General features: G+C 43.8%; 1 protein-coding gene across 1 annotated transcript in view; it reads left to right on the forward strand.

The window, feature by feature from the left end:
* Positions 1 to 2,419: 2,419 nt before the first annotated feature.
* The window catches only part of ENPP2 (ectonucleotide pyrophosphatase/phosphodiesterase 2), a 111,718-nt gene continuing 94,778 nt past the window's right edge, over positions 2,420 to 19,359 (forward strand). The window contains exon 1 of the mRNA XM_030303997.1: positions 2,420 to 2,470. Coding sequence (XP_030159857.1) covers positions 2,450 to 2,470 — 21 coding nt within the window. The 5' untranslated portion in view covers positions 2,420 to 2,449. The remainder of the gene's footprint in view (positions 2,471 to 19,359) is intronic.

The following is a 19,359-nucleotide window of genomic DNA, read 5'->3' on the forward strand; positions in this document are numbered from 1 at the left end:
AGAGTGACTTTGTGTGACTGGAGAGGTGGGACGGCCAGGGACCTTTGGAAAGATCACAAGCATGGGTATGGGCGCCCAGCCGAAGCTGCCGAGCACATACAAATGGTGGGACCCGTGGCCATGGCTGTGTGGTGACGTGTGGCGCGAGCCGATGGCTACATCTTGGTGGGATTTGCAGATAGAGGGGTGTGGCAGTGGTTTAGAACAAGGAAATGAACAAACTCAGAGTTTGGACGGAGGGAAAGATTGCAACTGATATTAAAGTCTAGACCGGGACCTTAAGGAAGTCGTGTTGAGCTGAAAGATAACAAGTGGAAGGAACAAAGGACAAACCCTCATGAGTCAAAGGCCAAAAGTGCAGTGGAGAGAAAACAAGGGGCTCCTTCCCTTCCAGCTCTCTTACTGAGAGAGAGAGAGAGAGAGAGAGAGAGAGAGAGAGGGCTCCTTGTTTTCTCCTCGGGTCTCCGTGGCAGGCACTGCACACTCAAAAGTCCTGTGAGACATGACAAGAGCTGCCTGTTTTCAAATGCCACCGTATATCCAAAGAAAGGTCAAGAGTGTTACCTACATAACTGCATTTTATCCGCATAGCAGATACCACAATCCTCATTTTACTGGTGAGAAAACTGAGGCACAGTGAGGTTAAATAGATTGCTCACATTTTTGTAGCAAGGAAGAAGAAACCTCGTGTATGAAGTTAAGGCCCATAACTACCAAGCTAGGTGGAGATATATATATATATATATATATATATATATATATATATATATATCGATCTGTCTTTCAATCTATCTATCTATATGTTTTTTTCTTGTTGTAGAACAACATATGACTCCTGCATCCTTTTCTTGTGAGCTGATAACCCGGGCCAACTGTATGAACCCATTTGGCCCTGCAGGGTGATGTCCAGATTCCCTAGAGTGGCACAGGAGGCTGGTCAGAGTCCAAACCCACACCCTCCTCTCTAGAATCCGCCTCCCACACCTGGGGCTCCTGCCTGCAGGAACTATTTTCAGTTCGCTCATGGCAATGGACAGCCTTTGTCGGTGGTGTTGTGTTGCTCCGTGATGTCCTCCTCCCTCTTCTCCTCCTGGCTGACTCCTTACAGTCCTTCCAAAATGAGTGTGAGTATCACCCCCTTTCCCCTTCTATAAGCTGAAAAAAAAAAAAAATGAGAATGATACCACCCGACATGTTGCCGGGGGGCTCCAGGGCATTTCTGTAGACCTTCCTCAAGCCCTTCTCAGCACAATAAAATTCTGGGATGCTGACTCCTTGTTCATCATCTGGAAGGACCCAGAAAACAGAGGGGAACAGACTCTGATCATCATTGGTGATAGACTCTGGCAGCGGCCCAAGGAACCCCTGGTTTGTACCCACACCTGGGAGTGGCCAGGCTGGTTCCCACAGCATCTTTTTAACAGCTGCTGAAGGAAAAATTTAGACAATAGAAAAAAAAAAAAAGTAGTCAATGAATTTGAGACATCTGTGGACATCAATAACCAAAACAGCTACTTTATTAAAACAATTTCTAACGCTTTCATAATTCAAAAATTAAAATAGTTATAGCCATTACTACTTTGCATTACATGTTATAATAATGTGTTAGTGTTTTTGTATAGTGTCTTTGTGTTATACTTGACTTTGAGCAGTGGGTCACCCAGCAGGGAGGTGGGTGCCTTGTGGAAGTGGAGAGGATGCCAATTTAGAGGACCCAGATTTCACTTTCTGGTTGAGTGATTGGGCAAATACCCAATTTTTCTAGAGCTTCTGTTTCTTTTTGTCTAAAATGTCAGTAATAGGCGAGCCTCCCCGGCATTGTTTGGAGGCCAAATGATAGCATGATTGTGAAAAGCGCTTTTGTAAATTGTAGCATGCTCGAAGGAGAGTAAAAAAAAAATGGTGGTATTATTTCGGAGAATGTTACAGGAACTTATACAGTATACCGCTGCCCACGGTTAACCTGGAAACGCTAATTCAGGGAACTCGTCAGCGGCACCGCAGGAAACTTGTGCAGCAAAATCCTTTTGGAAGCAGGGGAAAAAATCCCACGGAATGAAGGAGAAACGCAAATCAAACCTCGCGGAGACTCTCCTTGAAAGATTACGGGATGAAAAATTAACTTGGCACAGTTGGGGGTGGGAATGTGGACGCCTGCCCTGGATGCCCCGTCTTCGGCCTCCGGACACTTTCCTTCCCCAAAGCCATTTTAGTCAAAGGTCATGTGTGAGTCTTGTCAAAGGCCAGCTTCCAATGGAATCATTGTCCCCCGGGACAGCGGCCCCCTGACTACATCTGCATTGGAGAAATCCCAAAAGCAAACGGCCCAGTGCAAACAAGAGCAGCCCGGGGCAGCCGTCCCGGGGCAGAGCTCACAGGTCCGCCGGGCCGCAGCAGAGGCCGCGTCCGCAGCGCCCGGGGCCCGACCAGGCGCCCAGACGCCCGCAGCATGACCCGCCGCGCCGATCGGGTACGGTAGGCGCCTCTCTCTTCCCGTCCTCCATTGCTGGGGCTCCCGAGTCCAAGCTGCCGTTCTGTCAGCCGGGAAACCTTGCAAGGGGCCTCCAGATTTGCCGGAAAACGGTCCCTGTTGGGCTGCGTTCCCGTGCACTCAGCTGGAGCATTTGCAGGCGCGCCGGATGCAGAGCTTAACTCGTTCCGAGTTTCCGTTGCCAGGGAATGTTTGGGTTTGCGAACACTGCGCCTCTCGTTTCTGGAAAACGAGCCGGTGGAACTGGCGGAGAGGGGTGGTGGACGAGTCTCCGTTCACCAGAGCTCGAACCCGTGCCAAGCGGGAGCTCCCCGGGGGCACAGCCAGTCTCGGGGTGCTGTGAGTGTGAGTTCTCCCCTCCCGCGGCCGCGAGAGGCTCCGCGTTTTGTTTATTACCTGTCGGACAACGGCTTTTTGCAGGAGGGATGGGGAGTTTTAAAGCCATCTGTTTCGGTAATGTTCTCTGGGAGCCTACACTTGCGTCCAAAGGAAACAGAATCATCTTGCAGATGGAGGGAGCCCCTTCCACAAGGCGGGGTCCCCCTCCCGGGCGCCACAAAGGAAAGATTTGATTGGCGTGCACACAGCCGGGCGGCCGGTCTCTCGGCCCTTTGTACTTAACTATTTGAACAAGTCTTGCAAATGGATCTGGCTAATTTTGGATAAGAGTGGAGGGAGCCTGGGGTCTCGGCGGAGTAGGGGTGCTTTTGATCTGGACTTGAAAACCTCCCAGGGCAAACAGAGCAGGTGGGGAGGATCGGAAGGGGCGGTGGGCACAGCCCGCGCTCGGGCGCTAGCGGCGGGTCAAAGGGTTTCGGCCGCTGCACTGCCACACTCTGGTTTCAGTTTAACAGGTTAAGCCCAGAGCCATTTCTCACTGATAAAGGGAATGAAAACAAAAGGCTTTCTAGCGCTCAGCAGGACGGAGAGGGAAGCCGGCGGGGGTATTTGTTTATGTCGTTTACCGCACGCACCCCCAGCTGCACACAGCACCGCAGCTCTCCACGCTGCAGTTCCTGAGATGTTAACTGAGCCGCTGCCCTCCCTCCCCTGCAGCTGCCATCTCCATTTTGTCGTCCACCTTCCCACTGCACTTCTCCAAACGGCGGGTGACACTGGGCGTCTCCACGCCGTCACCGCCCAGTTACTGCTTCCCTGCTCTTCAGCTGGCGTCCACCCTCGCTTCTGAACATCCACCCTCGCTTCTGAACGCAAAGCTCGGTCAGGGCCGCCGGAGACCTCTCTGAACCCTAGAGCAAGTTCATCTCTCCGCTGGCCTCTCTGTGTCATTTTGAACTGTTGCTCGTCCCCTCCCCCACCCCCGCTCCATGTCATCACTCTCTCCTGGGTTCTGTGATACCACACTTTCCTGGTCTCCTCTGACTTTGTAGTGCCTTTCAGAGGTCCTCTCTGCATGGGCATTGGCGGATCCGACTGTTCAAGATTCTCTTCCCTTGGGAGATCTCATCTATTCCCATGGCTGCAACCATTACGTACAAATCTGGGGCCCACCCTGATCTTTCTTCTAAATACCAGCCTTTAATACAGAACATCTCCACTTTGGTGTCCCTAGGAGCACATTGAAATCAGCATGCCCAAAACTGAATTTGTCTTCTCCCCCCTCCTCCCACGCCTGCCCCTCCTCTTCCACCGGCCACTACTCAAATGGCCTCCCCAGTGTCTGGGCCAGACACAACAGAATCGTCCTAGGTGACTTCCTCTCTTTCATTCACCACACCTGATCAGTCTCTACTCTACCTGCTCAATATAATTCACATGCACAACCCCCCTCCGTCTTACCTGCCACGGTTTTGGTTGAAATCAGTACCACCCCCAAATGGATTCTGGTCACAACTTCCCATTAGTCTCATTTGAGGCCAGCACTACCCATCTCGTGCCCTCTATCTTGTCACCATACTATGTCCAATGAGCTTTCTAAAATGCAAATATCATCGTACAGATCTGTTCTGAAAAGTCGTCTGTAGATTCCTTTTTTTTTTCCTTTTGAGAGTAGTGTTGGCAAACACAGGTTCTCCACAACTTGCCTTTTACCGTCCCCTTCTTATCCTTCACTTCCTCTCCGCATTTTATGCACGTTTTTTTGAAAATGTAGGCACATTTGGGGCGCCTGGGTGGCGCAGTCGGTTAAGCGTCCGACTTCAGCCAGGTCACGATCTCGCGGTCCGGGAGTTCGAGCCCCGCGTCGGGCTCTGGGCTGATGGCTCAGAGCCTGGAGCCTGTTTCCGATTCTGTGTCTCCCTCCCTCTCTGCCCCTCCCCCGTTCATGCTCTGTCTCTCTCTGTCCCAAAAATAAATAAACGTTGAAAATAAATAAAAAAAAAAAAAAAAAAAAAAAAAGAAAATGTAGGCACATTAAATTATTTATAAAACATGACTTTCCTCCTTGTCCTTCTCTTAGGTCAATGTCTAACTTCTATTTTCTCCTGAAGAATCAGCTGAGAGCTACTTTCTTTTAGACACCACCCAGACCATCTGCTCTCCATCCTCCAGAATGGGTTAGGTATCCCTCCCATATTTTTCCAGAGCTTTCTTTATTCCTTCTTTCAGAGCGTTCACCCTTCTTTCCTGCAAATATCTATTTGTCTGCCTCCTACTAGCCTGTAAACTCCTCAATTGCAGGGATCAGCTCTTTTTGTCTTAGCATCAGCCCAGCTGGGATGCTCAACGAATTTGCGTGAATTCTTGCGCAGTTCTTGCCAGTGACTGTTATGTTCAGGCATTGACTAGGATGATAGAGATACAATCTGTAAATACAATATGATCAAGAACAAAGAGCGAAGGTCAACAGTGATTATCAGGAAAAGTCATAGTCTTCATGGTTTTAACAAAGGAAGGGTTTAGACTTTCTAGGTATTTGAGATAATCCCCCAAGTCTCCAGTTCTACCAACTCACTCTCCAGTCCACATCTCAACTAATGAGTGTCTCAGACTGCTACCTGCATCTATCCTAACCTTATCCAAGACCGGGAAAAGCTGCAGGAAAAGTCTTTTCCAATTTTGCTTTGGCTTTGTGAAGGCAAAGGAATCCTTTTCACTTGGAACCTGGCATGGGAAGAGGGTACTGAAGGCCAAGATAGGTGGGCTTCTGAGCCTTTTGATAAGGTGGTACCTGAGACACAAGCTGGTGTCTTCTGATACCAGAGAAGGTCTGCAAGGCCTGGGAAGGCGCCAGCAGGTGAGATCTCTAAGGGCGGCTTGGGCATGGTAGAGGCTGTGGGAGACGAGAGATGAGAAAATGCAGCTTTGGTTTTCCAAAGAGAGAAAGATATGTGTCTGAAACTCTAGACAGAGGTGAGTGACGATTAGGTTCTGTAGAGAGTTTTTGAAACTGCAAGCTGTTCTCACTTGGACCCACGGTCCTTTTGAGATCTGGATGGACATTACCCTTCTCAGCAAAAATGGACAATATGCAGCACAAGGCACTTTCTGTAAACTTTCAGGAAGTTCATACAAGTCCACTCTTGGATTCCTTTGAGTTGACATGAACCTCAGGTTAAAAATCTCTAGTCAAAGGATTAATTCATTCAACAGACATTTGGGAGGGTAGGTGGTGATTAGTAGGAGCCAGCACATGTCCAATTAAGTGTATTTTCTCTTTTGAGAGGATCCCAGTGTAATGTGTGGTATTGAATCTGGAGTCACAGGACCTGGGCTCACATCCCTGCTCTGGCACTCACTAGGTGTGTGACTTTCTCTCTGAATCAGAGTTGTATTATTTATTAAAAAGGGATAATAGGTATTGGGGGTTTTAACTAAAATAAAGCACCTTGAATATGGTTGTACGGAATTATCATCGATCAATTAAAAAACCTTGATTTTAGGAAGGGCCCTGATCTTGCAAAATTCTTCTGGATTAGAAGGATGCACGTGGGTTAAATTAATACCTGGGTGAACGCATTTGTTAAAGGAGATTGGATTGGCAGGTGGATGTCTTTGGTGGTATGCTCTGGGCTGTGTCCTTACCCCGCTTTTATTCAATGTCGTTGATGTCCATGAAGGCGTAACACATTGATCACATTTGCTTAGAAAAGGGCATAAGGATTAGGGGTCCAGAAGCTATCAATCAGTTGTGGTCTATTTTGCCTTTTTAGATTGTAGGGAAGTATGCAGAAACAGATACAAAATGTATTTTGCGTGGATCATAAAAGTCAATTGCAAAATTACTGGGTATATCTGTGTGAGACAGAGAGCGAGAAAGGGATGGGAGAGTGAGAGATAAGAGAGGAAGCGGGATAGAGAGAGGGGAAGAGAGAGGAGGGACAGAGTGGAGGGGGAGGAAGTGACAGAGAGGGAAAGTTCGGGATGGAAGTTGTGGTTTCATATAGTTAAGATTTAAGAGTTTAAACTGACAATAAAACCAATAGTGATATGTTTCTTCTAAAATAATGTTAGGTTTTATGTAAAAAGATATAGAAAATAGAATATGGAAGGTGACAGTCATTCTCTGTATTGTGCAGACTGTATCAGAACAATTGTGTCTAGTTCTGATGGATACATATTAATTCATTAGCATTTATTAATTTTTGTAAGTTTATTTTTTGAGAAGGAGAGAGAGAGAGAGAGTGGGGAAGGGGCAGAGAGAGAGAGGGGGACAGAGGATTGGAAGCAGGCTCTGTGCTGACAGCACAGAGCCTGATGTGGGACTCGAACTCACAAACCCTGAGATCATGACCTGAGCCAAAGTTGGACACTTAACCGACTGAGCCACCCAGGCACCCCCATTAGCATTTTTTAAAGCATTTATTATGTACCAATCATTGTGCCAGATGCTGATGATTAATGGTGCTGAAAATGGTAGACCTGCCTTCATGGAGTTCACAGTCTGACAAAGGTACCAGAAGAATAAGGAGATGATTTCAATTCAATGTCATACTTGCTTTCATAGGGGAAGCTCAGATCCCTGTGGAACCACCTAGGAAGAGATATTTAATCCAAGCTTAATGGGACCAGGGTAGACTTTTAGAGGAAGTGATGTTTAAACTGAGACCCGAAGGCTGAGTAAGGGTTCTCAACAGTGCAGGAGGGAAGAGTTCCAGGCAAACGTAACAGTACCCTTCAGTAGGCTGAGGGCAAGAAGCCTGTTCAAGGAACTGAAAGAGGGGGTGCAGAGGGCTGAGGGGATGAGAGAGATGAGATAGAGTGGTGGTAGGAGCTAGAACTAGAGCTGTAATTGATCCTCAGGAGAATAGGGAATCATTGAAGACTGTGAACAGGGCAGGGTCCCATTCAGTTTTGTGTTTTGGAAAGATCATTCTGGCTGCTGAATGGACAGTGGCTTGGAGAGATGGTTGACGAGGGAAGTGTTGTGGTAATATAAACAAGAGAAGATGGTGGCCCCATCCCCAATGGGAGCAGGAAAAGGACAAGCGTGGAACAACTCAAGAGCGAACTAGGAGATAGGAAGCAAGTAGTGACCTACTGTGGGAATGCTGTAGGGAGGGCGCCTACAGGACATTTCAGCTGCAGAGGAGAGGATCTAGAAGGCTAGGATGTCTGTCTTTACATCTTTTACTCTCATGTGGAAGAGAGATTAGCATTGTGTTTCTCTCTCTGAGATGGCAGAGCTGGGCCAAATGGGTGGGAGAGTCAGGGAGATAAATTTCAGCTCAATACAAGGAGGAATTTTCTTTCTTTCTTTCTTTCTTTCTTTCTTTCTTTCTTTCTTTCTTTCTTTCTTTCTTTCTTTCTTTCTTTCTTTCAAGAGAGAGAATCCCAAGCAGGCTCCACACTGTCAACATAAAACCCCACGTGGGGCTCAAACCCACGAACTGTGAGATCATGACCTGAACCAAAATCAAGAGTCGAACGCTTAACCGACTGAGCCACCCAGGCGCCCATGAGGAGGAATTTTCTAACAGAGCTGTTCCAAGGCAATAAGCATTTTGTCACAGATATTTGAACAAAAACAGACACTTTGTAACTATTCTTGGCCAAGTTGGAGAGGCAGGAATAGAGGTGGCCTGGCTGGATGGGCACTGACATTTCCTTCCAACACAAAGATTCCAGGATTCTGTGTATGAAATTCCAATATCTCAGCCTGGCTGGTGTGATCCAAGCCTTTGTAGGGCAGCCATGGGTCCTGGTTTCCCTGCATAGTCCTGGTGCCTACTGTCTCCTGGTAGCTACTTCGAGTCCTCACTTTCACTGCTGAAGGGCCTTAGTTTGAACAATAAATTTCCTAACAATTCATGCCCTTGACTTAATATTCCTGCCTGGTCCCCTGGCATCCTGTTAGAAACCCTAGGAACTACTCATACTGAACTATTTGTTACTTTCAGAGGAGACTCAGCGTTTTTGCTGCCTGTTTGTTTACTTATGACCTTTCTAATGTCAGGACCACCCCTCCTCTGTCTAACCTATTACTTCATTGAGAATATACTTTTTCATTAAGGCCTAACCTAAATTAAATGCTGAATTTTTGTCAAGCCTTCCTTTAACGTCATAGGCTGCATTTTAGTGTTGAGTATGTAATTATTTTTTATACCTATTTGATCTTCTTCTATTATCCCCTAGAAGCCCAGTACTAAGAACTGTGAAAAATGCAGTAACCCTATGGTATGAATGGTGCTATGTCTAAGGCAAGAACCTTTCAGAAGGGAATTTCTATTTATTAAAAAAAAAGTCATATTTTCATTTTGTAAGTGATACATGCATTTTGTAGAAAAAAGTTAAATAAGGAAAATACCAAGAAGAAACAAAATATTGTCCACATCTTAGTACCTGGAGATAAGCATATTAACACGGGGGTGAATATCTTTCTCTAGGTTTATGCACATGTAGATTTAAAATCAGAATCATGGGCGCCTGGGTAGCTCCGTCAGTTAAGTGTCCGACTCTTGGTTTTGGTTCAGGTCATGATCTCATAGTCCATGAGTTCGAGCCCCACAACAGGCTCTGTGCTATCAGTGTGGAGCCTGCTTGGGATTCTCTCTCTCCCTCTCTCTGTGGCCCTCTCCCACTTGTACTCTAAACAAACAAACAAACAAATAAATAAATAACTTAAAAAGAATAAAATCAGAATCATGCAAATCCTTCTGTAACTGTTTTTCCTTTAACAACATACCAAGAATATTACCCGATGCCATTTAAATATTTTTCAAAAACATGATCTTCAATGGGTGTATTGTGTCCCATTCTGTTGCCTCATTATTTGTTTAACAAACTCCTCTTGGTGGACATCAGGCTGTTTCCACTTTTTTGATAGTATAAAGAATGTTATGATTACCCCCAGAGACACATGTCCATGCACCCATATATCTATTCTGTAGGGGACATTTATAGTTTCTAAAGTGGTAAGACAGTTTATGACAAAAACAGGATACTGAGTTGCTAAGAAAGGATGAGTTAAAAAAAGTCTGATTTCACTTTTAAAAACTTAATTCCTATTCTGTGTTATATAGATGTATTTATAAGATATTTTATTTATATGTGTGGACATACTTATTAGCTTTTTTTTGAAATTTAATGAAGGCATCTGATTTGGAAACGTGTCAACAATAGGTAAGCTTGATGCAGAAGTGAGACGTAGCCAATAAATGTCTTTTTTTTAAAGAATTGAGTTTGAAATCTACAAACTTCAGTATCTCTGTGACTATCAGTATGACAAAATTTTATTCCCAAGCCAAATATAAGGAAAAATGGTGACATGTATGTTATAAGATAAAGATAATTTTCTAAAAAGAAGGACACTGCCTAATGTTTCGGTGTCTAGAGAAGGTATGTGGCCATGGCCTTAGATCCTTACTCTGAAGTAAATAATTTATCATCTTAGACACTCAGCAAGCAGGTATGTCTCCATTTTAAAGTGAAATGTTTTCATCTGGAAGCAGGCGTTGGTTGGGAAACACTGTGAATGAATTCGGTGACTTTTTAACAAAATAAATAGAAGATGTTGTCACGGGTTGAATTGTGTCTTTCCCTTGTCTTCCCCTACCCCCAACCAGTTGAAGTTCTAACCCCGAATACCTCAGAATGTGACCTTATTTGGAGGTAAGGTTTGTATTAGTCTGGACACAATCAATAAGTCTGACACACACACACACACACACACACACACACATCTTCTATTGATAAACTCTATCTTTATCTCTCTGTCAGCTAATATAGAAAGAGTTATTATAGGAATTGGCTCATATGATTGTGGAGGCTGAGAAGTCCAATGATCTGTTGTCCACAAGCCGGAGAATCATGGAAACCGGTGGTGTAATTTAGTTTGAGTCCAAACAATGAGAGGCTGATGGTGTAAGTCCCAGTCTAAGTCTAAAGGTGTGAGAACCAGGAATGTAGATATATGAGGGCAGAAAAAGATGGTTGTCCCAGCTCAAGCTAAAAGAGCAAATTTGCTCTTCCTCCTCCTTTTTCTACTCAGGACCTCAGTGTATTGGATGATGCATTGGTGAGGGTGATCTTTTCTACTCAACTGATTCAAATGCTAATCTCTTCCAGAAACACCCTCACAGACAGACCCAGAAATGTTTTACCAACTATTGGGGCATCCCTTAGCTCAATCAAATTGGCACATAAAACTAACCATCACAGGGTCTGCACAGAGGTAATCAAAGTAAAGTGAGATCATCAGGGTGTGTCCTACTCCAGTATGACTGGTGTCCTTATAAAAAGGGGAAATTTGACACAGAGATATTCATAGAGGGATCTCTTCCCTCTATGAATATTCTTCCTGTGGGAAGAAACACAGGGAGAATATGGCCATCTACAAAGCCAAGAAGAGAGACTTGGAACAGATCCCGCCCTCACAGCCCTCACAGGGATCACAGGGAACTGACCCTGCCGACATCTTGACTTCGGACTTTCAGCCTCCAGCACTGTGAGTCAATACATTTGTGTGGCTTAAGCCATTTGTGATACTTTGTCATGGCTTTCTACAGACTTAGATTAATACAGATTTCATGAGAGCTTAATTCCCCTAGCATGGTTTCAGCTGGTAACACTCAATACATTATTTTGCTCTTCAGTCACCAGAGATTCTGCTGTTATTCATAGGAATGATAGATGACAGAGTCTTGCTATTTCCAGTTAGCAAAGCATTTCCATATCCATGATCTCCTCTGACCCTGACCAAAGCATAAGAGATGATAATTCTTAGATCTCTGTTTTAGGGATAGGAATTGGAAGTTGAGACGAGATCAAGGTTGTACAGCTTGGAAGTGGTCGAGCTGAAACTCAAACATGGACTTTTGATTCTAAATACTATACTATTAATTAAAACACAGTGCCTCTCACCTTCATGGACATGCCAAATACCATCTTTTGTCTTTAAAGTTTGAAAAGATATGGGCTGTGGCATGCTAAGCCACATCTCTCTCTCTCTCTTTTTCTAAATCCCCTGAGAAAGATTTTATAATCTGACTTGTTGGAAGATATCTGATGCCTGAAGGCACCAGCTCCTCCTCCCACATCTTCATTATCAAATATTTATCAGGAATTTAGGCGCCAGTGTTTATGTGCGCAGAATATTTCTTCTCCACTCAGAAGCTTTGTTTACTGCCAAACTGGGCTCTCTTAGTACACAGTTTGATTGCTGACAAATCCAATTGCAAAACTTTGGACGTGTTGGACATAATTGGGTTTTTCCATCATTAATACTGCTCAGATATTAATTCAACATAGTGACATGAGGGGTGCCTCACAGTTTCCAGAAGCTGCTTGACTCTAATCAGCAGGAACAAATGCAAGATTATTGCACTTTTTCCTTGGGTGACCTAAGCTTGTTCTTGGCACCCGTGAGCGCAGAGCACTGGTTGTCTTATAAGTATTTCAGTGGCTTCTACCCAGGGGACTTATTAGTTTTGAACCTTGGGGATAATTCCATAAGAATGTAATTCTTTTCTTTGCTGAAGGAACAAAATGTTGCTTGTGTTGGGTTATTCTTGTTATGCGATAAAACCGGTGATTTCCAAATTGCAGAATCATAGAAGCCTATAGGTAGTTTGTCAGATTTAGGAAAAAACAGACAAGCAAAACAAGACAGGCAACAACAACAACGGGAAACCTCAGGATTTCCCGGTTAAATTTCTATTTCAAATAAACAATAAATTATTTTTTAGTTTAAATATGTCCAAAATATTGAAAACACTAAAATCTATTGTCTCTGGAAGTCCTTCCTATAAAGCAAAATTAGGAGTAGAGTGTTGGTAATTTCTCAGTATTTCAAAAGAGTTTATGAAAGTTATACATTTACCCATGTAAGGCTTCAGAGGTTCCTGACAATGTTAAATTAACTTAGTTTTGGTTGGGTTTTTTTTGGATCAACTTGAAAGCACTAGTCATCTTATGATGAAACCATAATTATACTATCTTTTTTGATGACTTCTTGTATTCTAGGGATCGTGCAAAGCACATACATTATCTCATGTAATCTTCAAAGCCAGAGATTGGCAAACTATAGCCCTGCTCTGGTGGCTGTTTTGTAATAAAGTTTTATTGGAACACAGTCACCCCCATTTGTTTCTGCAGAGTCCGTGTGTGATTTTACGCTACAATAGCAACTTGAATAGTTATGATAGTGATCATTGCATGGCCTGCAAGACCTAAAATATTTATCATCTGGCCCTTTACAGAAAAAGTTTGCCTACATCTGCTCAAAACCACCCTGGGATGGAGTTCCTGTTATTCTCATTTTTAGAACGAGGAAAAGTGAAGGCCTGAAGAGGGTAAATAACTGGCCAAGGTCTCATAGTTCTTAGGAGGCCAATGCCTTATCCATGAGGCATCTGGGGCTTCGCACAGCTCTTAGAATTCAAACTAAGGTCTGTTAGATTCCAAAACTTCTGCTCTTACTACAGGTGGTCTGGAAGGTTGATTGTAGATTGCATTTGTCCTAAGTGGGCTTAGCAGTGGGGAACTGATTTGTAATTTTTTATTTAATACCCTTCATCTCAAAGACAAGGCAGATCTTGTGGGTAGTGTTTAAGTGCTCAGGCTCTGGAGCTGCCACTGTTAAAGGCCCGTGTCTACCACTGAATTTCTCTGTACCTCAGTTTCTGCCCCCATCAATTACAGATGATAACAGTACCTATATGCGTGATTGTTCCTCAAGTTCAATGAGTTGATGTCTACAAAGAAATCAGAAAAATACATGACATGTAGTCTACATTTGTTACTTTTTTTTAAATTATTATTTTTTAAAATGTTTATTTATTTTTGAGAGACAGAGAAAGACAGAGCATGAGCAGGGGTGGGGCGGAGAGACAGGGAGACACAGAATCCGAAGCAGGCTCCAGGCTCTGAACTGTCAGCACAGAGCCCGACGCAGGGCATGAACTCACAAACCGCGAGATCATGACCTGAGTGGAAGTTGGACGCCTAACCGACTGAGCCACCCAGGGGCCCCTGTTCTTTTTATTTCAAATAACTATCATCTCAAACTTGGGGTTAAAAAAGAGTTTGGCAAAGTTGAGCTTATCTGCTGCGGTTGGTTGACAGGACACCTCAACCAGGAGATCTACAGAGCATGGCGGCCCCTGCTTGTCAGGTAACAGCTAAGATAGACGCTCTTCCAGCTTCTCTGTGAGAGACGTCTTCGGCCTATGTCTTTTAGTCCTTGGCTAGCCACGTTTGCCTTGGGAAGGCATGTTGTGAGATGTTACAGGATGTTCATCCAGTGCTCACTGGATCCTAACCCCCTTATTACTATTACCCTCGATTATTTATAGTCTTGACGTCCACTCCCCGTGGCTCTAAATTCACTAAAAATGTAGTCAGGCTGCCAGAGGACGACCTTCCTAAATAACACAAGGCAAGCAATTTTCCTAAGAAACACCTCGATCTATAATTTGATCCTTAGGCAAAAACAAGGAAAAAAAAAGTTTTTCCCAGTATTCCTCACCCTCCAAAGCAACTTTTGTGTATGGAATCACTGGGAGTAAAATCTGTATGTAGAACTTAATAAGCATGTTAGAATGGCCTTGATCTTTTGAGGGGATTAAGGATTAAAGTTATTCCCTGAGAGGGATGGGAGCAGAAGGCTTGAAAAATCTAGAAAAATTTCTGACATTGTATACAGACACTTCAGTGGTTAGTCAACATGAAGTAACTAAAGACATGGTTGAGGCTCCTGGAGGCTTTGTTAAAGTGAAGCGACATAAGTGTGCGTGGGCATCAGCAGCAAGGTTCTGCAATTTTCCCAGCATTTCTTGGGTGCCTGGGGACAGGGACAAGAAAGTGGCATTATTTTTCTAGCGTTGAGGCTTAGCACTCCTCTAGGATCCAGAGAGTTCTTGAGAACTCTGGCCTTGGGGGCCAGACTGGGTAGGGACGGAGGGACGGAAGAAGGCCCAAGCCAACTCTGCTGCCATTTCACAGGAAAGTGAAACTGTAAGACACTTTCCTGATCCCTTTCCTCCTCTGTCTGAATCCTCTACACTCTCTTTACAATTTCTTTCCTCTTTCTTCACCGTCCTCTTCCTTTGTTAATATATTCAGCCAGTATTAATTGAATGTCTCTGTGTGCCAGTCACCATGCTAGGCTCTGAACGTAAGAGGAAAGGGGCATAGACTCACTAATATTGTGGAGCTTACAGTCCAGTGGGAGAGGTGTACATGCCAAGAGTTAGGGTAAGTATTCAAAGACAAATAGGGGGGGGGGGGGGGGAGAAAGGGAATAACAAGATGACTGGGAAGCAACAGGGTCGAGGGCTCTCTGGGCTGAGAACTGAGGGTTGAAGGAGAGCAGAGAAGTCTGATGAATTAGTTTCCAAACCCATCCAGCTAGTGAGTGGCCACACTGAAGTTTGAACCCGGGTTTGCCTGACTCTAAGCTCTATCCACTTTGCCCTAAATCTTAACCCAAAGAGAATTATACTTGCTCTCAAAATGTTTCCACTTAGTTGTGTTGTACTCCTGCGAAGCAACCTGAATAATATGAAGGAAAATCATTCATTCATTCACCCCATCTGATCATCTACGATGGGTTAGCACAATGTGCACATAAGTGCAAAGTGCAGCTGTGAGCACCATTGCTGAGGAGTGCTGAGGAAAGCATTGTTAGGCTGGAGTTGACGTGATACAGCCAGTCAGCAAGCCCTTCAAATTCATCACAATGCCCCCTTTACTCCACAGGATCGACCCTCATTAACATGCAGGCCATGTGCATCCTACTTGCTTATTCCTTTGATTCCTAGACAAACACCAGCCTAATAAAGAGGCAAACAAGTCTGTGCAGGACGCAAGTCTGCCTGGGAATGCAGGTATTTCTGAGAGATTAGGCTGAGGCTAGCAGGTTGCCACTGGGTGTCTCTTGGCATTCTGGGGGTCAAGGGTAATATTGCTCACAATGCTAATTATACACTGAGACCCACTGCCAAGTGAGGCTGAGAAGGTCTGAAAATTAGAATGGGCGGCCATCTTGCTTTCTGCCTGGGGAATGTGGTTGGTCCACATGCAGAAAGTTCAACACTTTCTGTGCCAGATGCTGTAGAACTTTCAGGAGATGGTGGAGATGCAGTCCCTGTCCTTAAGAAACTTTCAGTTCAGTGAAAAGAATTTCAGATGGAACAAATACAACAGAAGGGGCAAGGTCAGGTGGAAAGATCAGGGACTTCAAACCATTCAGACTGCATTTCAATTCTATCCCCATCACTTACTGTGTAGCCGTGAGCAGATTATTTAATCTTTCTGGGTCTTGGTTCTTCACTCGTAAAATATGATTCTTTACTTCATGCTATTTTATAACCACCTTCATAGATGGTGTTATATTTATTATTGTCACCATGAGAATATGGCAGATTGTTGTTTTAACACTGGACGACTTTTGGCAAATTATTCAAACTCCATCTGTAAAATAGGATAATCCTAATGGCTTTGTTTGTGTAGTTCAAGGGCCAACTGCATTCTCTCCTTGTTCCCACCATCCTGTTTTATTCTTTATTCATAGCTCTTGTCAGTAATTGACATATTTGTATAATTTATGACTTTTCCATCCAACAAAATATAAGCTCCATGAGTAGGCACTTGGGTTATTTTGTTAATTGCTGGTGTCTTTTCTGCCTAAAACAGTAGTTGCTGCATAAATGGATGAATGAGCAAGTTCATGTTCGATGTTTGGCCAGTGGTTGACTCCCGGTAGGGGTTACTGTGCTCAGTGCCCTTATTATGATTAGATTGTGTTGGGTGCAGTGAGAGGAACCAATACAGAAAGATTGCTCCCAGCTCCGTCAGGCGGCGATCTTTGTCCTTACACTGGCGTCTCAACTGTGTTGTAGTTGAGTAGAACAACTGGGTCATTGTCAATAGGTCACATGAGATTAACTGCAAAAGTAAGAGTGAGAGAATTTTTATCAATTCTCCGCAAGAAGGGGAAACAGCAGCAGGAAGGGAGAGAAGACTGGGAAAAAAAGAGAAAACAGCATCTTTTGCAAAATGCTTTGTTACCTGAGACCATAGGCTACAAGGCTGTGACTGAGACTGGCCAGCCACAAACCTAGAAGGCATGTAAGACAGGCTGCATCAGTCAGATGACACAAATAGAATACATTGGTATAATGGCTCCAACCTGTAGTTGGTGTGAAAATGAGAAACCATCCTTTACAGAGTCCTTCTTTATCTGAACTCTTAAAGGCACTAGAGAAAAACCCTTCAAATGCCCTCCAAATGTGAGGTTAGAGGAATTTTTGTAATAAACCAAATGTATGGTAGCGTAGTGTACTATGAAAAGAAGTACTTAGAAGCTAGACTTTGGTTAGGCAGACCTGAGTCTGAATGAATCTGCATCACCTTGGGCAAGTTACTTAAACTTCTTGAGTTTCTGTCAAAAAGAGAAACCAATACGTACTCTGCAAGACTGTGGAGAGGATTTCTGTGCAATGTCTGGCACATTCTATGTGCTCAGTATATGGTAGCTGTTATTATTAACAATCAATACTACAAGGACTATTTTACTTAATCCCCACAACTCAATGAGGGAGGTGCTGGGTTTACTCCCATTTTACATATCTAGAAGCAGAGGTCTGGAGAGATTTCCTAATTCAGGCCACACAGCTAGTGAGCATCTGAGCCATGACTGTAACCAAACCCGACAGCCCAGGATTTTAGTAATTAACAAGTTGTATAACATCTCTCATTAGAGCCACAGAAGTTTAGCGGGACAATATAAGGTCCAGAACTTCTGCATTGTCTTGCATAATACTCTAGTGGCAAGCTGAGGTCATTTGTATTTCAACTTTGCAGTGGCTCTCTGTTTATAAAGGATTATAAGAGACCTGTAAGGCTAGGAGAGGCAGTATAAGGTCAGCTTGTCTTATGCCTGTCTTTTAGATGTACCCAAAGTAGATTGCTTAATCTCTTGCTTAAATCCATCAAATGACTTTGTGGAAGGTGTTTCTCCTTTTCTTAGCCTAATCCTGACCAGTGTTCTCTTTCTTTGGCATATTAAATTCCACATGCCAACCCTATACCTGTTTATACCCACCTATAACTATATGTACATTTCCTTCAGGCGATGAAACAGTAAGAACAAAGTGTGTATAAGGATCCTTCCCTTTCTTTTTGATTTATTAAGAAAAAAATAAAATTGAATTCTGGTTATTTAATTTAATTTGAGTAGCTCTTTGCTGGTCATTACAGAGAGAACTCAGCCTCCAAAGACAGTTTTAAAAAGAGAGGTAACTAATAGAAGCCTAGAGTTGGGAAGGACCTAAAATGTTGTATTAGCCAATCTTCTTCTGAATTTCCATACTTTGCCATAATTCTTGACCTCACCTACCCAGCCTTTTCTTCGATAGTAACTGAGTTCATTTTTGATGAGAGAACTCTGGCAGCACTGATTGCTAGAAAGTTCCTCTTATTGTGAGATGAAGCATGCTTCTCTGTAACTTCTAGTTTTGTCTGAGGAAGTACACAAAATAAAACTCATCTGTCTTGTATTGCCCTTAGAACATTTGAGAAGGACAACCACACCCACCTTCTTCCATCGTCTATGCAAGGCACCCAAGCTGCACAGTCTTCAACCATTGGCCATGGGGGAGCTCATTAAATATCCATTCTCTAAACATCCAATGAGCCTTTTGAAACAAATCGGATTATGGCACTGCCTGATTGAAATCCCCCCAGTCACTTCTCATCACACCCAAAATGAAACACAAAGGCTCCACTGTGACCTGTGAGGTCCTGCATGGACCAGCACCCGATAGCCTCTTTGAGATCATCTGGGATTATTCCCCTGACTCCACTCTAGCCACACAGGCCTTCCTGAACATACTCGGCTGCTCCTACAAATTAGGGTCTCATTTGCTGTTCCTCACTCTATCCAGATTTTTGTTCAGATGTCATCTCTGCTGAAAGACATTCATTACCACCCAGTTGAAAGTAGCTACTTCCATTACTCTTTGCTCTCTTGCTTGGCTTTGTTTCCCTTATCATGTATAAAGTATCTGAAATTATATTACATTTCTTCTCCCACTAGAATGTGGGATCTTGAGGCAGAGGATTTGCTCTGTTCACTTTGCATCTCTAACGCCTGATGGCATACAAGGTGCTCAGTAAAAATTTGTTGAGTAAATAAGCAAGTGAATGAATGAATGAATGAATGAGTGAATGAATGAATTGGGTAACACGGACTCCTCATCATCCTGGTCATGCCTTTCTCAATGCTATGTAGTTTTAGTGACTTACTAAAACAAGACATCTAAAATGAAGATGGGAGCCCAGATGGGAGTCTAGGCGGTGCCACCTGAACTTTTCTCTCCTGGGTTGGGCAGTCATTGTCTACTAAAGGGACCCAAGATATAATGAGGTCACTTAGAGTTGTGATCAAGCATGGACTTCTATTGGACTTGCAGGTAACAAAAACTCCCAGCTTTCTTTTATAAAAATTGTTACCAGAGAAACAGCTA

Source organism: Lynx canadensis, chromosome F2, assembly GCF_007474595.2.
Source record: "Lynx canadensis isolate LIC74 chromosome F2, mLynCan4.pri.v2, whole genome shotgun sequence".
NCBI classification, from domain to species: domain Eukaryota; kingdom Metazoa; phylum Chordata; class Mammalia; order Carnivora; family Felidae; genus Lynx; species Lynx canadensis.